The 18,601-nt window shown below is 48.9% G+C and overlaps 7 protein-coding genes across 7 annotated transcripts; 5 read left to right on the forward strand and 2 right to left on the reverse strand.

Moving 5' to 3' along the window:
- Positions 1–697: 697 nt before the first annotated feature.
- Positions 698–1,959, forward strand: CTRU02_212489 (uncharacterized protein; the record flags this gene model as incomplete). The annotated part of the gene is made up of 3 exons (XM_036723944.1): positions 698–999; positions 1,057–1,546; positions 1,594–1,959. 3 exons carry the CDS (start codon positions 698–700, stop codon positions 1,957–1,959), a joined length of 1,158 nt encoding a protein of 385 aa, XP_036584627.1.
- A 1,191-nt stretch (positions 1,960–3,150) lies between these two features.
- CTRU02_212490 (uncharacterized protein) lies at positions 3,151–4,053 on the forward strand (the record flags this gene model as incomplete). The annotated part of the gene is made up of 1 exon (XM_036723943.1): positions 3,151–4,053. One exon carries the CDS (start codon positions 3,151–3,153, stop codon positions 4,051–4,053), a length of 903 nt encoding a protein of 300 aa, XP_036584626.1.
- Positions 4,054–4,430: 377 nt separating this feature from the next.
- CTRU02_212491 (uncharacterized protein) lies at positions 4,431–5,429 on the reverse strand (the record flags this gene model as incomplete). The annotated part of the gene is made up of 1 exon (XM_070205852.1): positions 4,431–5,429. One exon carries the CDS (start codon positions 5,427–5,429, stop codon positions 4,431–4,433), a length of 999 nt encoding a protein of 332 aa, XP_070060665.1.
- A 1,334-nt stretch (positions 5,430–6,763) lies between these two features.
- On the reverse strand, positions 6,764–7,330 carry CTRU02_212492 (uncharacterized protein; the record flags this gene model as incomplete). Its single annotated transcript, XM_036723942.1, has 1 exon — positions 6,764–7,330. The coding sequence occupies one exon, from the start codon at positions 7,328–7,330 to the stop codon at positions 6,764–6,766; it is 567 nt and encodes a 188-aa protein (XP_036584625.1).
- A 594-nt stretch (positions 7,331–7,924) lies between these two features.
- On the forward strand, positions 7,925–8,772 carry CTRU02_212493 (uncharacterized protein; the record flags this gene model as incomplete). Its single annotated transcript, XM_036723941.1, has 2 exons — positions 7,925–7,938; positions 7,998–8,772. 2 exons carry the CDS (start codon positions 7,925–7,927, stop codon positions 8,770–8,772), a joined length of 789 nt encoding a protein of 262 aa, XP_036584624.1.
- Positions 8,773–9,535: 763 nt separating this feature from the next.
- Positions 9,536–11,161, forward strand: CTRU02_212494 (uncharacterized protein; the record flags this gene model as incomplete). The annotated part of the gene is made up of 6 exons (XM_036723940.1): positions 9,536–9,655; positions 9,710–9,848; positions 9,902–10,086; positions 10,136–10,240; positions 10,303–10,679; positions 10,741–11,161. The coding sequence occupies 6 exons, from the start codon at positions 9,536–9,538 to the stop codon at positions 11,159–11,161; spliced, it is 1,347 nt and encodes a 448-aa protein (XP_036584623.1).
- Positions 11,162–16,495: 5,334 nt separating this feature from the next.
- On the forward strand, positions 16,496–17,383 carry CTRU02_212495 (forkhead domain-containing protein; the record flags this gene model as incomplete). Its single annotated transcript, XM_036723939.2, has 2 exons — positions 16,496–16,891; positions 16,955–17,383. The coding sequence occupies 2 exons, from the start codon at positions 16,496–16,498 to the stop codon at positions 17,381–17,383; spliced, it is 825 nt and encodes a 274-aa protein (XP_036584622.2).
- Positions 17,384–18,601: the final 1,218 nt, after the last annotated feature.

The raw sequence follows: 18,601 nt of genomic DNA on the forward strand, positions 1-18,601 counted from the left end.
ACCGCAAACTGCTCCCACAGACACTGCATAGGTGTCCTCAAGCTTCCTTTCCGTCTTGTGGGGAGCAGTTTCGTTCGTGTTGCGCTTTTTATAGTATGTAGAAGCAAAAGAGGATACAGCTATGTGCGAATTTAATGTCCTCTTCGTACTCTTTAGGATTTGAGTGCACGAGCCATCAGTACTATGCGCTACTTCAAAGTACTGTATGGAGCAGCAAGTGGCTGACGAATACATACTGAAAACACTAGCATATGCCAGTTTTGGCTTGTACTGTAAGGTAGTGTAAAGTCATGGACATTTCTCCACCTTATAATCGCTTATAATGGAGCATAGCACAGTGTACTGCCCAGCAGCCAGTACATACTCTGCTTACCGCAGGACATACAGATTCAAGCAAATGCCTCTTCTGGTGGACAAAATTTGTTTCCTCTTTTGGGTGAGGTGCCAAGATCATTGTTATCAGCAATTATGTAATCCATATCGTATCGTCTAGACCAAAGGCACTATAGATTATTAGTCAGCGTCTAACTTCGGCTAGAGCCTTCCGAAGTTTCCCCGGCACGTGATCATCTGATTTGATAGCTGAATCCACTTCGGCTTATCGGATGCATGCCATACCATAATCAATTACGAAGCACCACCGAGACCAATCGCAAGTGCTCAATAACTCCATCCTCGCCATCTACAATCGTTCGACATGGCCAGCCCAGCCTCCTTTTCTCGCGATTCTTTCGCCGAAGGCACAGGACCAAAACTGGATTCAAGCACGCCTCCGGAGAACAACGCCTTCCTTTTGACACCCCCAGCATCCTGTGGTCAGAAGGCAACATCTGAGTTCGACGTCGACAAATGGATCCGGACTTTGGAAGGCTACCTGGACCCTTCGACTTGTTGCCCTTCCACAACGCGCATCCGCGTCCCTTCGACACACTATCGCCAGGCAATGAAAGTATTGGAACAGCGGCCATCTCTCTCTCGATTAATTGAGGACAAGGTGCGGTCAGTTTAATCTACCCTATGATACCAACCACTACATATGGTCTAACTAAATCATAGGTGGGACTACGATCCCGCGTCTGGACTGATCACTCTTCGAATGCCTGCCCCTGTTCACGACATCTTCTCTACCTCCGTAGCCAACGAAATTTACAAACAACTGCAAGACATCGCTGCGCGACCCGACAAAGACGGTGCATTCGCTGGCCAAATTATAAACGGGGGTTCATCCCGGATTCTGCTCCAGGAAACCGGGGAAGAGCCTAATTCCATTCCACTACAACGACATCCGGACGCACAGTTCCAACATAGGAAAGCCGCATTTCCTGGAGTAGTACTTGAGGTTTCCTACTCACAAGACGGGAAAAACCTCAAAAGGCTGGCCTGGGATTATATACAGCATTCAAATGGGGATATCAAGGCTGTGATCGGGCTTGACGTAAACCATGGCGTGAAACCGTCGACAGTTTCGTTATGGCGCCCGGAGTATACGCGGGACGACGGGGAGGACTTCGACACACTTGGCGTGCAGGCCGAAATTGAGTATCAGGTATGTGATGTCGCCTGATCTACGGGATACGACCAACACTTATGCAGGCATTCCGATCTCCGAACCTTGACCACGTGAACGGAACAGATAACATACAACTTGCATTGAGCGATTTCGCCACGGACGCCCTGTCCGACGTATCAACTACACCGATCAACATTAAGCTCGACAGGCTTGCTGAATTGCTCGACGAAGCAGAGGAAGTACACAAAGCAAGAGAAGAGGGCTTGGGTGGCGGGATTAGGTCTAAACGGACCATCAAAAAGCGGCCACGATCTTCCAGCCCGGCCGAACAAATACTATCTGAAGACGAACTCGTGTTCCGCATTCAAGAGGACAAAGTCTTGGAACGGGCCGATGCTAAGGATCACGATTTTCACCCACCAGTAAAGAGGAGGAGTTCAACTAAATAACAGAACACCATGCACATAGCTATTACCTAATATTACGAGATCCGCCGGCGTAAGAAATGGAGGAATTTGACTAATGACGAGTTTTCTGCAAGATCCTCACTGCAAGCATCACTCTCGGCGTGCTGTAGGACACCACTCATCCAACAAAAGGGAACCTGACATGTCGGGCAACAAAAATCATAGTCAGGATGGTCTGAAATGTAGTGACGAGACTGGTAACACTGCTTAGCAATATCGTCGACCTCTTCAGCGGTAACGCCAGAGGAGCATGACCCTGCTTCGAGATGGAGCACCATCGCAGAATCCCGGTCGAAGGTTTTCGGACATCCTGGGCATTTGGCATTCCTGGGAGCATGGACCCTTTGATGCTACATCAAAACAACTTAGCTTGGGATGGACAAAAAGCCAAAGCATGGGTGTCACATACGTTTTTCAGATTTGACTGAGAGCCAAATGAGACACCGCATTCATGGCAAGTGTTATGCACATCAGCGTCATGCTGTTGCAAGCTATCTGGTGTGTCGAATGATCTGTTGCAAAGGTCGCAGTATGGATGGTATCGATTTCGGTGATTCTCCAACTCTTTAGCTGACGTGAAGTCGGTTTTTTGAGGGCACTGATTGCACCTATGATGGTTGGATGATGCGGAAAGATGCTGTTCAAGAGCGTTGATATGTTTGAAAGTACGGTGGCATCGCGAACAATAGGTGTCTTTGTGCTTAGTGCGACAGTGCTGGTCGAGGCTGATTGAATTTCCAAAGTTACGGTCACAGACCAGACAATCCATTGTTAGGCAAGTCATGCTTGTCTGGATTGAGAATAGTGACGGCTAAAGATGGATCATAGTGGGTTGATATTGGACTGCGGGGTTGAAGCTTTGAGTGGCACCATGTCGAGGAAATCGGGTAAAGGAATTGCCGATCCGCAACCAGTCAGTATTGACGTGGCTTGAACTGGGACGCAGATCTTGGTCGCTCCAAGAACAGTGGTGTTTAGCCCTTACGAGTTTAACCTCTACAGCACTGTCCCATGGCTTCTAGAACCTTCTATCGTGGCCCTAGACCCACCTTACTATCCAGATGAAGATTCATGCCACCGTGTCATCTGCCCTTTAAAGTGCTTATTCGCCGCTGGACGGTTGCCACGTTTCATTCGCTCTTTCCACGTCCGCATTGACCAGTAGCTGCGATCATGGCGGCAGACCATTGGGTGTACGAGATCAACGACGATGATGATAGTCATCACTCAGACATCTCCTTTCCCGACAGTGAGCTGGATCATGGCACTAGTTCCCCACCTAGCCAGCTTTGCCCCCTTCCAGGGGCGCTGCCCTTCCTGAACTACCACGAGTGGGCTCCAGGCCAGTCATACGATGAACAGCCCCCTCGTTGGATGCTCTATACCATGCAATGGAAATTGACCCTGAACAACAGAAAGGCTGTAGAGCAGACCGAGCAAAATCTTGTTGTAGCCCCAAGCGATTTGTGGAGAGAAATCCTCTCGCTCAAGATCGCCGAGATCGTGAATTCGAAAAAGAAGACCTACGAAACGAGTGCTACAACCATTGCCATGTCAGTTCCTAACGATCGGTCGGAAGATAAAGTCACGAAGCATTTCCTAAAGCAACAGATTGACTGGTCGGTTGTAGAGAGACAGTTGCAAGGGTGGAGCCAGCTGCTTCGCGCTGGCAAGAGGCTGAAGCTCTTTGTTCAGATGGACTATGTGGAGTGTGTACCCACGGGCCGGCCCGCTGGACGAGGCGCTACTGCGACCGGCCTCGCTGAACGGAGCGCACGAATCGATGCTGAGCAAGAGGCCGCTGGCGAGGTTGATCCATGGAGACGGGTCTACCAGCTCATGAGATGCCCGGGAGCCCCCTGCGACAATGGACAATGGTGTTGGCAAGACCGTGCCCAAAAGATGCACCACAAACTCCTGGATCATCATATGAGGGAACTTGTCCGGTGGGTACAGCAAGGCCACCGGCTAGAGACTCATGACGATGTTCCCGAGGAGATCCGAGCGCAGTTATTATGCCCAGGAACAACAGGGCCGCAAGCGCAAGCGACAGAATTCAGGGTTAGATTCGACTAGTCATGTCCCTGTGATAATCCATAACCACATCTCAGGTTCAGACAGGGTCTCACCAGATCTTGAAAGTTCCCCACGCTCTTCTCCACCTCCTCTCTATATACCCGGGTTGAGGGATGATGCCGTCGAAGCATACTGCGAGTGGCATCGCTCCCAAGTTAGAAGCGAAACCCAAAAAGACCATTTTGAGCTGGCGTGTAGCCTGACAGTAGCGAGAGGTCTGGATCTCGAGCTCGTTCAGGAGGATAACGATGCTCAATTCTATATCGAGCATGGCGTGCTAGAAGGCATAGCACGCCGATGGGTGCGGGACATTCTGGTTTATCTAGGCCAACACCATGACATCTTAGTAGCTTAATATTAGGTCTCGTTTGTTTGTCTCAGTCTAGTGGTTCGTCAATCGAGATGGAACAGTTACGGAAGTGACCCCTAGCACTCTTCTGTCGCTGGCCGACAACCATGACACATTCTTCCAGGAACGATTGGAAATCGGCCCTAATAAACCCTTGATGATCGTTCCAGACCTGCCGGATGAAGTTCTTTAACTCCCCGAAAAAGTGCTCGATGGGAATAATGTCTGGCGAATAAGGCGCCGAGTACACCAGCACCACTCCTGCTGCACTGCACATTTCCCGTATGCGCTCGGTGTGATGGAAGGATGCATTGTCCATGATCAAAACAGACCGCGGCTCGGGCCAACGGCCACAATACTGCAGCAGCGTTTCAATGAAACTCTCGAACACTTTGGCATCCGTTGATCCCTCGAAGACACGGAAGTGTATCACTCCGTCCTGGGTATAGGCCGGCAGGATCTGGTATCTCCGACCGCGGTGGAATCGCTTGATCTGCCGTGGTCGTTTCCCTCCAGGAGCCCAGCCTTTGCGCCGTATGCCGATGCTCTTGTCTATGCCGGACTCGTCTACGAAGACCAGCTGGTCGGATCGGTACTGGGATATCTGGTACATGTATTCGTCTCGCAGGTCGAGGTTACGCTCCTGAGCGACATTTTGTGTGGTTTTTTGGGACCAATTGTCGTCCTTCAGCATCCTACTGATGCTGAAGCGGGACACGTCGGCATCATAATGTTCGCGAAGGGAAGCAGCCATCTTATCAAGGGTCAGGCATGGATCAAGGGCAAGTTGGCTCCGCAGCGCGCTCAGCATAGGAGGAGTGATGGATCTGGGGCGGCCGCGAGTATTTGTTGGGATCTTCGCAGACCCAAACAAAAGCAGCTTCGAGCGAATTCGTCGTACCGTCCGTGGATTACATCCGACTAACTTGGCTATGCTGTCATCAGTGGCAGTTGTTTCACCTAATAGCTTACTGTGGATGAAATTTCTGAGCAGGTCGTGCGTCGAACAAGCAAGGAACGGCGCCATAATCGAGAAGCCCTTTGCTGGTTCTGCCCAATTTGCTGGTGTTGCTGATGGAAAAGGTGAAGGTACATTTTGGGCGTTGCGATTATGACTCACAATTGAGGCCACGGTGTTCATCGGTTCCCAGCATAATCCATTTCCGGCGTAATCACCATGTACCCATGGCAGTACCATGTGTGAGATTAGGGATTTTCACACTGTAAATAACATGTCTGTGCGCTAAGTGAATCAAAAGAGTTTACTTCAACCGGACATTATTTTTGCACATAGCTGTAACCAATGCAAACACATCTTCCTCTTTAGATGCGAATACCTTCTCTTTTGAATCAGAGTGGAGCCTGTGAAGTACTCAGATTTACCTAGCATGGTCGACAAAAATCCAGAAATGGCTCTGAAGTAAGCTGCAATTGGCAGTGATTACTTAGCGCTGGAGGTACTCAAAAGTATATAACAAATACCTAATCCTATTATATAATGATAGTGCAGGGGACAGGCCTGAATACTTGAAAGAAACTGCTTTTTCCTAGTTATGTCGCCGCCGGATTGCTGTATATAGTGCTTAGAAATGGCTGCACCATACTGTATGGATTAAAGTTAGATAATAAAAGAGTAGTTTAAAAGAGGAAGGAATATTTGCATATAGCTATATAACTAAGGAATCCAGTTGGGAAGTCTAGTGGGAGCAGTAGCGCAAGTCGTGCGGCAGGCAACCGCTGGGATACTATTAGTTTGTCTTTCTACGACACAGCGAAGCACATTGGCAGCACCAAATCGATAAAAGGGTTTTTTTCCGGCGCAGAACAAACGTAAAGCCTTTCACATTAAAAACAATGTTGAATGGCCTATAGCCATATGGCAGTTTACGGTGCGTTGCAACGTAGGTGGTTAACCAAAGGTATTATCTGTAAATTCCGTGATGATTCTTTTAAGTTCTATTAAAGGGGTGAAACGACAGCTGTCCCGATCGTACGTGAATAGTTGTGAGACACCTAGAGGTTACCCCTTGCATAAGATAACTGTTACGGCCCAACCAGTTGGGTAGCTGGCCGGCGTAGCTATAGAGTGCAGAACAGGGGATAACGATGCGAGAGTCATCATTGCCGAAGCTTTTGCTTCGTGCCACAGTTGGTTGCCCTGACCTGCTCGTAACAATAACCCAGCCTCGCGGCTTAGTCACCCTAGTCGTACGGTCATGTCAGAGTGTTATTCCAACAAACGGAGATAATATAAGATGATCAGTAGAATAGTTCACCCGCGCACACCGCGATATGTTTTAATATTCCATAAGCTAAGGAAAGCCTTATTTTACTCCTAAGATAATTAATTTATGATTTGCACTAGAACCAGCCTCCAGGATTGTGTGATTTCTCCTTCCGAATCTTTTTCGAATCAACAACCTCAAAGTCATACCCCTCTCGACCCCTTCTAACAGGAGTCAGGAGTACGTCAACGTCGGACCTCATCAACGGCAAGACTTGTACATGGCCAGTCTGTCTCTCTATGGTACTGTTGAGATCGGATTTTGACGGATTACCATGACACATGCTCTTCTCCGCCGCCAAAGAGTTTATCTCATCAATGACAACCTTCAATCGGCTGACAGTGTCGGTAAGCTGTGCTACCGCTTCGTCGACATTGGCTATAAAGGTGGACCCTTTCACGGCGACACCTTTCCAATAGTCAAGTTCATGTCTAAGGCGGCCGGAGTCTCTCACAAGTTCTTCCAGACGCTTCTCCTTACTAACCGGTGCTTTTTGGGATTGTATGGTGGCGTCTGTGAGGTCGAGCGCATGGGTCGTTCCACCCAAAGCCACGACCTCATTGTCTATGTCAGTTGGTTGGCGCGGCCAACCGGCTGACTGGCGAGGCCGTTTCAAAGGTCTAGCTTCTGTGCCTCTATGCATTATGGATGGTGTTAACTAGTATCAAGATGCAAAAAGGGGTAAAAATCATTTTATAGAATACATGGAGCATAATGTGCATTGGGTTTTTGATTATAGAGGGAAAAGAAATAGCCAGAAAGTGATCACAAACGCTACTTACGAAGCTGAATCAGGAGTCAACCAAGGGGATCAGGCTGCTATTATCACTGTCTTTTCTACGCGCGCCGCTCTTCGGGCTTATGAGCCCCCATGTCGGAAGAACCTATCCAGTCGCGGGAACGGAATGCGTCATGGACATTTATGTACTATATCCACGCCTCAGCTCGCGGTTGTGTCCAAGCTCTTTATGACTAACGCATAAACTGCTATCGCATTGGACTTTTCGGCTAAATATGTCTTCATTGCGCAGGAAATCCAGTTTTGGTCGGACGGTGTTGGACAGTCGTGGAGGATCTCGGACATCGAACATCGGTCTGCCTGCATGCTCGAAGGCAAAAAGATGATTTCGTCTCAATAAAACCACAGTTCCAGCCATGTTGCACACAATATAAAAGTCGTTACTGACCTGACGTGAGCAGAGACTTGCAAGTAGCCATAGACGTGCTTATAAAGAATATGGACTCCATGTGGTAAGCCGCCACACGCGCATTAACTCTTTACGATAGATCGACGTACTAACTAAGCCAAGGACTGATCTACTCAGACAAGACGAGCGGTGCTGCTTGGCTATCTGCCTAGCTGTCAACTGTCCCCACAACGGACTGACTGACGATACGTGGTACCCTCCGTTTGACAAAGTTAAGGAGGACATCAATAGCTCCTCGGGAGACCGGTTCCTCGCCTATGTCATAAGCTGTCTGTGTGGGCCACTCCAGGGCAAAGAGTTCGTCGTCAAGGTAGCCGCGCTTCTGGCGTGCCTGAAGCTCCGCGACGCGAACGACCAACCAGATGATGGCCCTCCCGACAACAGAATTAACCTGCTGTTCGAGTTTGACAAGGCTTTAAACTTTGACTTTGGCAACATTCCAGTCATTATCAAGGTGCTGGAGCAAGTTTTGATATTCTCGGCGCGGATATTAGAGATCCATTCGCCGGAAGACACGACCCATCCGGGTTTGCTGCCCGCGACTCTCAATCTCTGCGACGACTCCGTATCGAGGAAGATGCTTTATATGTACTGCTGCGTACGGATCTTGTTTCCCGACACCCATGAGTCGTCGATGCACCGGACAAGGGCTGTCTTTCAGTTGAACACCACAGACGCGTCTGAGCTGTTTATCGACACGCTTAGCGACGAAGAGCTGGAGTCGCCAGGCCATTCTACGTGTAGCATGGATGAAGAGTTGTCCATCGATGAGTGTGTCAGCACGTCTGATGGCGATTCTAGCTTCTTTGAGGGCTCAGATATGTCAGAGGACAGCGCTAAGTCCGACACAGACGAAGATGATGAGGACGTAGACTAGTCAAGCAGTCAGTTCTGCGGGCATATTGAGTTTTGCTGCGCGCCCTTGAGTGGTACTGTACCGCGTGTATTACTCTTTCTTAAATAAATAAAGCATTGCTTCCTAAATAATCTCGGGCCCCTTCGCTTAGTGGTCTGGTGTCTAGTGATGTTGAGCAAGCCAGCCAAGGCCAAGGTCTTTCAAGCCTCCCGGAAATCCCCGGTGCCATTATGACAAGGTAAGTGTACGCAAAAGGGTAACTCGACTTAGAAAAGCGGGGAATGTGAGCGTTCTCCTACAGGACCACAACAGCTTGTATCACAGTACAAAAATGAGATGGTAGTTTGCTGGTCACTTTGCAACATACTGAGCATAACTGTTGCTAACTTTGGCTTTCAGGAACTTTGAGGCAGTTCCGAGCCTTGCCTCTCGAGTTCAGCTGTATTTGCCCAGCATCGAATTAGCCTTCGCCGCCATTACAAAATATGTGCCTAACAAGCCGATACGAAAGACAAGATACTGATAGGTAGGCTTGCCGGCGCCGCAAGTGGCTTCAATCTTACACAGATACTTACTATTCCCCCCTCTGTCGAAATTGTAGAAAGCAAGTTTCGCCTGTTACGGGCGACGCCAAATACGATGCCATACTCCCATCGCAGCATGGCATATAATCCATTCATCACCATCGTCTTGTGTACGCTGAGGCGTCGTCGCCAATATACAATATGCTGCTTCCGTCAATTGTGAGACCTCGTCCGCCGCATCCTTGCGCTTTCTTGTCAGTATGCTCTTCACGTTGTCTCGCCGGTCGCTAGCTCTCGTGCTCCTTGTACTGCAGCTGGCTGTTGCAGTTGTGAAGGCAACATCAGCTGTCGAGATTCTCTCTCAGGTTCCGTCCTGTGCTGTAAGTCCTGGCGCCGTCATAGATCCCCTTCATGCTGACAAGTCATCCATCTAGTTCGAATGTATTAGCAGCACATTTCTCATGTCTGCCTGCGACCCAGAAGACGTGACTACGTGTATCTGTCCTAGCATCCCCATACAAGCGGAATTATCGGCATGTGTGCAAACACACTGTCGCTTTGACGATCAGCTGAGTTGGCTTAGCCGTTTCCGTTTCCATTCACGGTGCCGTTCTGACCTGATACAGCTGCCGCGGCGGTTGAGGGAGTCTTATGCGAAGCGTACCCCAAGGAATCGCGGAGAGCGGAAGTCCGACGTACGCTCATCATCAGCTGCAGTCTCGTTTTTCTCATTGTAGCACTTCGCCTTTTTACGCGGATGAAGTATGCTGGCGGCCTGTGGCCGGACGACTATATGACTATCTTCGCGGCAGTAATCGGCTCCGACACCCCAGGTAAACTCTTCTGACGCTGCCAAACAGGTCCTTCTCATTACCCTGACTGCAGTTTACTTGCATATTACAAGCCTTGGTTTCGGTATGCACTATTGGACGATCCCCGTCGGAAACGGCATTGTCATCCGCAAGGTTCGGGAATCCGGGCTCTCCGGCTGATCATAATGTCTTTTCGCCCTCTAACATCGGGTCAGATGCTTTACGTCGGCAATTTAGTCTACACCGTCCTACAAGCTGCTGTGAAACTGTCGATCGTGCTTTTCCTCAGCCGCATCTTCCCATCGCAAACCTTTCAGCGGATCGCTCAGGGCATCGAGATCATACTCGTGCTTCACGGCACGATTTTCACCATCCCATTTGCGGTGCAGTGCACACCGGTACAATCGATCTGGGATCGGACCATCACCGACCGTCGCTGTCTAAACTTACAGGCGGTAGGATACAGCAGCGGCGGACTCGCCATGGCGGAAGATATTGCCATCTTACTCCTGCCGATCCCCCACGTTTGGCAGCTGAAGATTTCTCTCCGGCGGCGCCTCGCAGTTATCGCCCTCTTCAGCGTCGGTTCCTTGTGAGTCAAATACCGGCCTCCGGAAAGAAGCGAAGGACGAGAAGACTGACACGGCAGGCAGCGCTTGCGTGACATCAGCCATCCGTGTTAAGTATCTGGTAGAGTATAGCACAACATTCGATGAGACGTGGGACCATGTCGATGTTGTGGTGTGGTCGTTCATCGAGCAGTCCATGGCGATGCTATGTGCGAGCTTACCCACTCTGCGTTTACTACTTGTCAATATCGCGTTTCGACGTCGTCCCGCGTCATCGGAAAGCTTCGATAAAGACAGTCCGAAACAAGCCTGGCATTGGTCTTTCGACAGACTGAGACAATGCCGCATGCGAACACAAAAAGAAATGATGGATCCCGCACCTCCACAAACAGGTGAGGGTGTTTTGGTGACGACGACGGTGGAGGTCGACCGGCAGTCCTACAGGGCCATAGACGTGCCGCACTTTCCACCGCCTGCCTACTATGGGCCGAGGATTAACGGATGAGAAGAAAGTCTGGGGGGGTATGGCATTCTTCAACAAGGGGGTGTTAGTAACGTCTGGATCTCAACCATTGACCCGGATAAAGCGTCGAAGAGGATTGAGCAGATAGAAAGCTCGTAACAACGAGGCGGTAGCACAGCCGGGTTCGAGATTAGTCTCCATGGCCTTCAATAGGACACAAGTATTGGTGGATCCACTTGCTGGAGTGACAAAGAACGGGACATTAGCAGCTTCACAAATGCCGCTGCCGTGCTTGTCTTGCCGCATGACCTGATGGCAGACCTGATGGCAGCCCTGACCTTCCAGTGACCGAATGAAAAACAGGTCAGGGCGATCAACTATGTCACAAAACAAAAGCTTCGGTAATGACAGATCTGTTGTAGTTTACCCCTATTCTGCACAGCTACGCCGGTCAACAGCCCAACTGGTTGGGCCGTAACTTATTACAAGTTTATACCGTGAATGAGATTTCCAGCTTTAGCCTCTTTAAAGTCGCCTACGGCGTTTTCCACAGTTTGACGTCCTTAACGGAATGTGAGCATTGGCTAACAACGCAAGTTACAGCCTACATGGTTACGCCTAATGACTTAGTAGTTAGGCGCCACAGTGTTTTAGCCTGTCTTAAAGTCTTGAACGTAACACTCTTTTACCCTCAATAACGATTGTACATTTAGATTCTCACTAGCTGAGAACGAAAGTCATCTAGTAGCGTTTAACGTCTGCAAGCGGTTGGTGTAGAGTAAATAGTCGTCAGGAAAGTAGTCAAAGTCCGTCCATTGTCGGGCAGTACCATTGATTAGTTGGCGAACATCGAGTTGTCGTCCCCCATACATCCCAGACCGCTCATACTGCTCCAAAAGAAATTGCGGCGGATTGTAGACCTGTATGGTGTCCGAACCGACTTTTTTTTTTAAAGCGGGTTTTCCCTTCTTGAAACAAATGCCGAACACAGTCATAACGCGGCTGCGAAGGGCCATCGACTGAAGTTCACTCTTTATCTGTTCTTTCTCCGCGTCGTCCTTACCAAGCAGGTCCATCAGTAATTCCCCTATTATAGCATAGCTTGGTAGTCGCTCATAAGCCGATGTTGCAGTTCCTTTGCGTGTCGGCCACGCGAACGGCTGCGCCCTGTTCCATAGCTTCCGGAGAAAACTGACTGCTGCCTCCTCGCAATCGTCGATACAGTAAGACCAAGCCAAAGCCCTGGCTAGTGGAAGAAGCATTTCTTCCAGTTGCCAAGTAGCGAAAATCGACCACAAAACAGTAAAGGCCTCTTCCACAAGGGCTGTTGGCATGAAGCAGCGTCGAATCGCAAACTCCAGCTGTTCAAACAAGGCCTCAACTTTACAGCCGCGCACCTTAGCGCGTATACTAGTGAAGATTCTTCTGCAAATAACGCCATTGCATTCCTTAAATATCTCGTTAAAGGGTCGGAAAGCTTCGATAGCACTGGCGACGGTTTTGAGATCTTCAACATTTTTGAGGATCATAAGCAAGATTTCCGCAGGAAGAATTTGTATGGGTGTGTTGTGTGGATTAACCATATGTTCTGTTATGTCTCCTAGTTGATTTGGGCGGTAGAGAGGGCGAGCATTATTATTTGCCGACATCGTGAGAGTGGTCAAGGGGAAGTAACAAAGCTAAAGTAAATAAACAAGGGTGACTTCTCTGTAGGATGAGGAATAGTAATCGAGCGTGCCGACGATGTCTTTATAGGGAAATAGCGAGTAGGTAAGCTAGCAGCATTAGGAACTTACTTGGTTACTCAGAAGGGGCCTTGGTTAGCCGCGTTTTTCCAGAATCATCAAAAGTTTTCAGCTATTCCGACAGCCCAGTCGCTGTCCAAAGGCCCCGTTTTCGCCAAGTTTAAGTCAAAGCCAATTAGAGCTCCTGTCTTATCAAATCCCCTTACACAGCGCAATTCAAGCGATAAATTCCAGACAACCGATCGTCAGTCTCCCCGGCGTCCGATCTCAATATCTGTGTCATTCATGTAGTTGATACTGTACAGACACTGGGCGAACTGGCACCGAACGCCCTTTCGGACGTCAGGCCCGACGACCTGCTGAGCAACCTACTTTGCGCTGTTTCGGTCAAGGGTGGATCCTCCACCCCGGCTGCAACAATGCCTGTCTGCGCCGTGTGCTTAGCGCATCCTTGTTCCCTCTTTCCGCTTTTCAGTGGCTTTTGCTCTAATACGGCGATGTCTTTTGCTCTAATACGGCGATGTATTGTACTCCACCTTGTTTAGTATGAGAGGTACAAGGCTGTATTCAATGTGAATAGCCTCAGAGGCTGCACTGCTCTCGTATTGTCAAAAAGTTACTGGTGAGACCTTTGACAAAAAGTGGTTCCTAACCATAGTGTTATCAACAGCAGGCATCTGACTAAACAGTACGTTATCAATAGGTGAGCATAATGATAAGCACATCATATTCTCATCCACTTATTATTCTTGATTGTTGGATGAGGTAAGTAGTCGTAGTAAAGTAGAGGAGCCTTACTGAAACTTAATTATCAGACGTGTTCACTCCGTATACACATCTGTATCGCATTAATCAAATCAATTATTACACTATACACATGTTCAATTCAGCATCTTAACAGTAAAGCTTTTCAAAACCTCTATTAACTATTTACGTAATTTCCAGTCCATGTCGACATCAACTATTGCACTGCCTGCACATCGTTTGGGCGTCACAGACTCTGTAGATAGCACATATGAACAGTTGCTCTCTGTCACGAGCGGTCTGCACCACAAGCAAAAGCTTCTGTGATGACAAATCCGTTGTCATTGTCCTCTGCTCTGCACTATATAGCTACGCCGACCAGCACCCCAACTGGTTGGGTCGTAACAATATGTAGTAAAAACTGTCTTCTTAAAGCTCCTCATATTATTTTATTATCAGCTACGTAATATGAACTAATGATAATGTTGGGATCACAGGGTACCCTTAAAGTGGGATATCCTAAAGTAGAGGGAAAAGTGTCTCTTGTGAAAGTGTCTGTTTGTGTCTAATCTAGGAGAAGTTCTCGTAGGAGTGCGGGTTGAAGTAGTTGAGAAGATATATGCCCTCCGGCCTGGCCGTCACGTGGGCGCCCGGCCGCGGGGGCACTTCCAGCCGGTGTTCCGGCTGGAGCCACTTCAACCCGGGATTCCGGCTATTGCAACACATAAGATAGGCCCCCCGAAGCTTTGAATTTTTGGTATCATTTCAATAATTACAGTTACAGAGGTCAAAATATCTGAATTACGTCTTCTTTAACATGTTTCTTTTAGGCCTTCTGCGTGAACCACCCCTGAACTTTCTTCTCATCTTCTTTCGCAGGTGATACTCACTGGTCGACATGTTATCTCCCGACGTTACATCGCAGTGCTTCCCTGGCAAAAAGGCTGGCGATGCGCTGTATCAGCTTCCATTCGTACAACGATAAGGGCTGTGGGTTTCACAGGTTGAAACAGGCCCGCACGGGTAAAAACAGTAAAACAGTGTATTTTTCAATAATCGGTGATGTGTAGAAGTGAAGTAAAGTGGTGGTTTACAAGTGAAGTTGGGAGACATGGTCTCCTGGCCCGTCACCTGTGGAAGGAAGGCTTCGGTCCCTTCTGGCCCACTGTGCCGGGCCGCATGGGCCTGTGGCCGGCCGGGTGGCCACACGGTCCCACATTCCAACTATCGCAACAAGGGCATTCCCGTGCCTTTCCTATGCAGACGGGATGGAATAAATGTCCTTGAAGTTAGGTAAGCCGTCAAAGCCCTGCAATGGCAAGCATAAGACGTACCGCATGGTCCAGTGTTAAGTGCCTGGAGTAAGCCGCCTTCCTAACAGATCGCAAAGTCAAGTTGGTAGATCTTCCGGGCGTATTGAGCCTCATAAAGACAATGGTTGAATCTGGAGCAGATTACCTCATTCGAATTGTTATAATTCTGAAAATTCCTGCAACAATTGACGCATATAACCTAGCTCTAGGGGTTAGTAATCGGTTGTAACCTCAGCTCTAGAAGACTGACGCATGAGCAAGGTTCAAGCAGGATTTTGTCTTGAAGGGGCCCTAGACACCAAGTACAGAAGTACGAAAGGCTTTCATCTTCTTCGATTAGGTCCACGTGAGTCATCCTGACAGTACTGTAAGGATTGCGTATAGGAGCGAAAGAAAATGTGGGAAAGATACGAAATAAAGCGGCGATTTCGGCTCTTTTATTTTTTAATACATCTGAATTAAGTCTGCGGTATTACAGTACAGTACCACTGTATCAATTTTCACCTATTGAGTACGTATACGATCATTTCCCTCAAAGACTTTTGTTACAGTTATGTGCAAATATTCCTTCCTCTTTTAAAACACTCTTTTATTCTCCAAAGCTTCTCCACATAGTGTGAAATACCCTCTTAAACACACTATCTACAGTCACACACTTGCATGCCGGCTAGGAAAAAGCGGTTATTCCAGGTATTGTGGCCTGTCGCCTACACTGTCATTATGTAATTGGATCAAACACGGGCATTTGCTATATACCTTTGAGTACCTCCAGCGCTAGGTAATCACTGCCAATTGCAGCTTATTTTAGAGCCATTTCTGGATTATTGTCGACCATGCTAGGTAGATCTGAGTACTTTTCTGGCTCCACTCTGATTTAAGAGTGAAGTTGTGTGTATTCAAAGAGGAAGATATTTTTGCACATAACTGTACATACTCCTTCCAGCGCCTGCAGTGTAAATAAAAGTTTCGTCGACAAGGAAGCGGGCGGAATGGCCCGTGCGGCTCAGTCGAAGGCAGGAGGACTTCATGGGTCCAACTTTGGCTGAGCATTTTCTCAGAGCAAGGTGCGGCAACGAAAGGAGGCTGGACGAGGACATCTAGTTTTGGCTGTTGAGGCTTCACGTAAGAAGTTTTCCGTTCTTGTTGGCCGACATGAGTCTTGGCTGTGAGGGACGTTTTTTGGACCTGTCTACGCCAGAGCCAGAACATGCCCCCGCCCCCGTGTTGTTCATACTGTGACCAGAAGGCCGAGGCCTATTTGCGCCACTTTTGACCCTTTACTATCGATATCCCGGCACCGCCAACAGCAGCCAATTTTAACCTGACTGTGGCTACCATGAAAAGATTTGGCCATTTTGTGATGTTCTTTGTCGCGCTGCAAGCCTTCTCACTGACTACTCCATCACAGGTGTCAGTAGGCAGGGGAATAGGTCGTGGCCCGAAAATAAGAGCATCCGTCGAAGAAGGACGTCTACGATGAATCGGTATGGCCTCCACGAGTTTGCTTGTTAACCACCATTCTGTTTCCAATGCCCGACTTTCATGTTGCTCGTGGAACAAACCAGTTTGATTCAATGGATCCCACTCGTGCATCACTTGCAACCACATTTCCTCAAAAAGCACAACATGTTTTAGCTCATCATCAAAATGCAGACGCCTACCAGCGAGTCAGCCCACACCACATGCCGGCACAAACTTGTCTGCCATATCTGAGCTTTGGCCAGGAGCCGGTCTCTCCACAGCCGGCCGAGGCAGTCGACCAATCATCAGCGACTACCAACATCAAAGTAGATGAGAGCGTACGGAAAATGACGTATGCGGAGCTCATTCACATGGCATTTCTAAGTAGAAAAACGACGAAAATGGAACTCCGCGAACTCTATGAGTGGTTTGAACGGAACACTACGAAAGCCAATACGGATAACAAAGGCTGGAAGAACAGTGTCCGCTCGAACCTCAGTCTAAACCAGGTTTGCCAACGTCTCCCAACATAGCAACCTAACGTCGCCGTCCCGCTGACTTCTGTGAAACAGGCCTTCCAACGACTGGACGGGAAAGGCTCGTGTTGGCGACTCATCGAGACGGGCTTGGCGGGGGTTCAACCAACGCGCAAACCTCGAACGCCCCGAAGGAAAAAGGAGACGAACGTGTGTACGGCAGAGAGTAACAGCACGGCGCCACCCACGTCGAATCTTTCCAACCCGTGCGTCGTTCCGCAGGAGGACATTGCCGAGGTTCACAACGACCACCATAGCCCTCAGAGTAATGGCGACTTTACAATCCCAGGGGGGAGCCGAGTCGCAGACGACCCCTTTTCCAACTATCCGGTGCCGTATCCTATTGCTTCAACGCAAGATGATGCGGATGAGCATGATCCTTTTTGGCCTTGGAGCTTGGACAGCAAAAGCTACGTTCACTGGCCCTACTGCAGCTACGTCCCTGGCGATATTGGACAGGCGTAAGAGCTGGTTGTTTAGGCATAATAATGCATATGTAGTCAATCCACCTGGGATCTTGTTCAACTATGCGGATATCGTGGCTCATGCCATTCAGAATGGTTTTTAATCCTTTTAATGAGTTTGGCATCCGCCTTGTCCTCTCGTTTGTCCGCCTCATCCGCTTCGTCCGTTTCGTCCGCCTTGTCCGCCTGCTCTGCTCCGTGAGCACTTGCCTGTGGCTAATTGTCTTCCTAGACTATACGTAATGCTACTTCCTTCAGCCTTTTTCTCTGTCTTAGAGTCTCTGCAATTTCTATGATATCTTGCTTCGGAATGTGTCGAATCGAAATGTCAATGCACACAATTTCCTTAGCTTGACAGACTTCCAAGAAATGGTAGATCCCAGGCGGATTGGACTGTAAGCTTTTTGAGACTTTGAACCCGATTCGGAAATTTCACAAGAAACTTCTCAATGGTCTCAACCTGATAATCGTCAAATCGAGGGTCTTTAGGCATATCGCTTGCTGCCGAATGGGCTTGGACCCTTAGGCATATACGTTGCAACGGACAGGGGTTACCAAAGTATTCCCTTGTTATTCCGGGGTCTTCTAGATTGTCTCATGTGCTGCACTACGGTTCAATCTCACGAGAGAGTAGGAGCGCGATAATCCGAGAACCGTCAAGCTGAGCTATCAGGGAGCGAGCATTGTCGAGCGCGAGCAAAATAGGCGACCCCTCCTGCTTTCCGACATAAGTGCTCTCCCCTACAATACTGATGCTAGTAATCCCTTGAGAGTCTACTGTGAGATTAAAGCCACTGAAGTTGCGTGGCGTTTCGCATATATTTTTGTCCTCCCCCACGTATCCAACCATTGCCTCAGATCCATCCCTAAATTGTAACCTCAGCCCCGAAACGTACTCCATAGGGTCGTCCTTTCGAGGCTTAATCGTCGACACATATACACCAGAAACCTCTGACTCCGGGAGTTCCGCCATAGTGGTCGTGAGGGCTATCTGTTGGAAGGCGTGACGGAAAGGATTTTCGTCGTTTGGTGCAGCAGGCAGATGCCTGAGGGGGACAATAGCAAACACGTCACTTTCCGTTGGCATCTGATAAAACGTACGTTTGCCGGCCTCCTGGCGGTGCGCAAGTTGCTTCGCGACATGAACAGTATTCTTGAGTTCGTCCTCGTCTCCACAAGATCTTTCGACTCCTGACTCGATGGCTCTGCAACGGATAGT

This window comes from Colletotrichum truncatum (assembly GCF_014235925.2).
Source record: "Colletotrichum truncatum strain CMES1059 chromosome Unknown Contig_0008, whole genome shotgun sequence".
Classification (NCBI taxonomy): Eukaryota; Fungi; Ascomycota; class Sordariomycetes; order Glomerellales; family Glomerellaceae; genus Colletotrichum; species Colletotrichum truncatum.